Here is a 4,642-nt window from a genome sequence, read left to right on the forward strand (position 1 = left end):
GTAAAACTTACATAAAAATTTTATGTAACTTAAAGACTGTGTACTTCTAGTTTAATAATTCTTTCTCTTTTAATTTAATTATAAAATGTTGTCAATATATATCTGAAAGAATATATATATATATATGTGTATAATGAAAATAATACAACTTCAATACTTGCATGCGTGTTGGTGATTTAATGACCTTTATCTGTACATATAATTCTATCTAGCACGGTAATTACAAATAAATCTCTTAATTTAATACATGAATAAATAAAGAAAAATCGATAAGCTAGAGATTGACATTAATTATCGTATTCTGCAACAGGCGTCTAAATACTAATTTGCTAAGACTTGTATATTTTATTGAAAAATTTACACTAAATTAAAAGTGTGAGATACTCGAACGAAAAATATTTTTAATCCTTATAGTTTAACAAATTGAATATATGTATAGTATATATCTATAATATATATATATGTAGAAAAAAATATATATATACACGCGCGCGCATATAAAATGTACAACCCAGTTTATATTTAAATTAAATTAGACAAGATACTTAAACAAGTTTAAATAAATTGCCAGCTTTGAACACAAAATACACCAGCGATAAATACATTAGCGTGTACATTTTAATCGTGAAAAAGAAATTTTTATTCTGTGAAACCATTACGAAGAAATTCGACAGGAACAAAAACATCAAAAACGCTAGTTTTATCGGTAATACAGGCGGCTCTTTACATACAGCATCCCTTTAAACAACAATCAAGAGGTTTTAACCATCGGTCGGACACATTGCGTAATGCTAATGCCGGCAGTACTGTAACTTTCAAGTCTTATAACACAAAAAATTCCTAATGAAAAAATATTTGATTATAGTGTTTTGGAAAGCATTATGCCCGTATCACACTACGGATTGCGGATCGCGAATCGGAATTCAGCCAATCAGGACAAGGCAGTTTCGGATCCGGATTGTAGATCCAATCTTCAATGCCTAGTTTGATTCCGGCCTTAAGCTTTAAGCTCTAAAGCAACGTTTACAATAAAATTTTAAGGCATAAAATTTAAGCTTAAGCCTTAAGAAATTGACCAATCATGGTTGATTGTTTTGCTCACATTCGATTGTGATTGGTCAATTTCTAACGGCTTGAGATTTAGGCTTAAATTTTACGCCTCAAAATCTCATTGTAAACACCGCTTTATGCAAAGGGCTATGTTCTGAGCTTTAAATCCAAACACTTTTTTTAGACTTTCCTATTAAATGCAACCTGTCAGCCATTAATGCCCGTCTGTGTACATGTAAACTGCCAGTCATTCTTGAATTGAGGAATTTTGATATCTTGATTTGATTAGTTTCGTACAGTGGATCGTAGTGGGTGGGCGGGTCAGTGTGGTGAATTTAATTGAACTACACAGTTAATCAAAATAATGGGAGCGGTACGAATAATTAACGACGATCGTCATTTCAACGGCGAGTTGACAAATGCCGGGCAAAAACTCGTCGTCGTAGATTTCACAGCGAGTTGGTGAGCATCTTTTAGGTTATACTCCCATTAATGTCTGTCAATTCGACTGTATTACAGCGTTCTGGAATTTTTAACACGTATCTCTACACATGTTCTTGATCATTACACACTTGTGTATTGATCTGTCCATTTCTTCGAATACAACCAACTAGTATTTTCTCATCCAACCTCGATGAAAAATTCGTCGTCAAAATTAGAATGCGAATTGTCGAAAGTAAGAATTTAATCTTCTGTTAATGAAAAGTTTGTCAATTTCAGAAAATGCGATAATAAAAGAGTCTTTTACACTCCTTTTTTGTTCTTAAAAAAGTATAGCCGCAAAATCATGAGATAAATTATTTACCTATGTTTTTGTTTTTTTTCTCTTTATCATTGAATACAAACCATCTGTTCTATGTTTTTTGTTTCCTGTTTCTTGCTTTATTATTTTTTACATCTTGTCTTTTTGTTTATCTGATTTTTTGTTCTATGTCGCCTGAGATAAAAATTAACGAATTTCGGAAGAAACAGGAAACAGCAAGAAACACAATTGTCGATAAAACGGTTGCAAAGAGAGAAAATACAAGAGGTAAACAGCAAGAAACAGGAAACGAAGAGCACACTGTAGAATTACTTTGTTTTTTTTTTCTAAATAAGCTTATTATATTATATATAATATTTTAAAATACTATTTGAATTTTAATTGTAGTTTGAAAAGAATCAGTTTTTTGACTGTTCGTAACTTTTAATGAAATTATAATTTTTTGAATCAGACGAAAATTATAAAAATCAAAATTTTGCTTCTCAAGAAAAAGACTAGATGTGTCAAAAAGTATGATTTGTCAGATCCTTATATTCTTTACAATATTTTTTTTTCATCTACTTCAAATCTAGAGAGTATATATATATATATATATATACTTTAAAACATGTGCAAAAAAACATGATTTTACCAACCTTGATTCTAGAGAAGTGTATTAATACATTATAATTTCGTATCTCTTATGAAACTTTCTAAGAAACACAAAGTAACACCAAGTAACACAGTGATCCTTTCATCTTTATTTAACAATACCAAACAATAAGGTTGTAGGGATTTATTATGTTGTACTGGATAGTATGTTTGTATTACAAGAATCGTGATTCACACTAATTAATGTATCTCGCCTGGTTTTCAAACTGTGCAGGTGCGGACCTTGTCAGAGAATCGCCCCGATATTCGAGCAACTGTCCCTCAAGTATCCCAAGGCGGTGTTTCTGAAGGTGGACGTGGACAAATGCGCGGATACCGCCTCGATGCAGGACGTCAGCGCGATGCCCACCTTTATCTTCTACCGCAAGCGTGCAAGATTGGGCCACTGCCAAGGTGCGGATCCAGTGGGATTGGAATCCAAGATCCAGCAGTTCTATGGCAGCGGTGATGCCGACGACGCAGACGACTCGGTCGCAGATTCCCTACCCGGCCATGTACGAAAACCTGAACATGCCTACTACCATATCTTCGGAATGTTTTTACTCGTCGTGGTTCTGTTTTTCTTGAAGTTTGAATGAAAAGTTTGCCACTAGTTGCTGTTTAACGTTAAATTCCGCCGATTCGCAACAGGCGGAATTTTCTATGGAAATTAATTCGGTTACTTTAGTTTAGCTCAAATCTGGCATCAGTTGCGCCAGTTTCATAATATATTATATTTTTCTCGATAAATTATATGTATAAAAAAAAATTTTTAATATCTACACTTTCAAAACTTCGGTGCGCGCTGAAAAGAAAAAATTTTAACTTACACTTTTATTAAGTCTATGTTAGAAATTTTTCTGACTTTAACATTATGGCAACAATTATTTCAGTTGATTGTCCATTTTGAGTGAAGCAATGGCCTTATTGTGAAGTTTATTGTAAAGTTCCTTCTTAGTCATCAACATGTTTTATTTTAATAGCATACAGAACATTTGTCTTCCAAAAGTTCTCTTCACTTAATCACACAGCAGAATAACAGAAAACATCACTTTGTAAGCGTTCAATTGATTCACAAGGGTAATATAATTATAATATGAGACTTCACAATATAGACATTCAAGTTTATTGTCTAAGTTGGCATAAACAGATTTTCTTAAAACAGAAAAGACTTTTAAAAAAAATCTGAGGTTACACATCACATACATGCATTATTTTTTATGGAAAATTTTTCATGTTACTTCTAGTTTTATCAAAAGAAAATTAATAAAATCAAAAAATTCTGTGCAATATTGGAAATTATTTTCTTAATTTAATGATGTTAAATTACATTTTCTTATAGTTGAATAAAGAGACCGTTGAATGAGCGTTCAAGTTTTACTTATGCGAAGATATCAAAGTACCTTTGTGGAGAAATTGTTAACACAGAAAACACATCTCAAATATGTTGATGAAAATCAACAGATTTGGTGATGTTTTAATATTCACGCGCGTAAAACTTACATAAAAATTTTATGTAATTTAAAGACTGTTTACTTCTAGTTTAATAATTCTTTCTCTTTTAATTTAATTATAAAATATTGTCAATGTATATCTAAAAGAATATATATATATATATATATGTGTAATATAATGAAAATAATACAACTTCAATACTTGCATGCGTGTTGGTGATTTAATGACCTTTATCTGTACATATAATTCTATCTAGCACGGTAATTACAAATAAATCTCTTAATTTAATACATGAATAAATAAAGAAAAATCGATAAGCTAGAGATTGACATTAATTATCGTATTCTGCAACAGGCGTCTAAATACTAATTTGCTAAGACTTGTATATTTTATTGAAAAATTTACACTAAATTAAAAGTGTGAGATACTCGAACGAAAAATATTTTTAATCCTTATAGTTTAACAAATTGAATATATGTATAGTATATATCTATAATATATATATATGTAGAAAAAAATATATATATACACGCGCGCGCATATAAAATGTACAACCCAGTTTATATTTAAATTAAATTAGACAAGATACTTAAACAAGTTTAAATAAATTGCCAGCTTTGAACACAAAATACACCAGCGATAAATACATTAGCGTGTACATTTTAATCGTGAAAAAGAAATTTTTATTCTGTGAAACCATTACGAAGAAATTCGACAGGAACAAAAACATCAAAAACGCTAGTT

General features: G+C 30.7%; 1 protein-coding gene across 2 annotated transcripts in view; it reads left to right on the plus strand.

Annotated features, from left to right (window-relative positions):
- The first annotated feature begins 1,255 nt into the window (after window positions 1-1,255).
- Window positions 1,256-4,642, plus strand: part of Txl (Thioredoxin-like) — a 9,318-nt gene continuing 5,931 nt past the window's right edge. For both annotated transcript variants that reach the window (XM_018453000.1, XM_018453001.1), the window contains exons 1-2: window positions 1,256-1,512; window positions 2,679-2,958. In XM_018453000.1, the coding sequence (XP_018308502.1) occupies window positions 1,415-1,512; window positions 2,679-2,958 (378 nt within the window). In that variant the 5' untranslated portion in view covers window positions 1,256-1,414. The remainder of the gene's footprint in view (window positions 1,513-2,678; window positions 2,959-4,642) is intronic.

This window comes from Mycetomoellerius zeteki, unplaced genomic scaffold, assembly GCF_001594055.1.
Source record: "Mycetomoellerius zeteki isolate Tzet28-1 unplaced genomic scaffold, Tzet1.0 scaffold36, whole genome shotgun sequence".
Taxonomy (NCBI): domain Eukaryota; kingdom Metazoa; phylum Arthropoda; class Insecta; order Hymenoptera; family Formicidae; genus Mycetomoellerius; species Mycetomoellerius zeteki.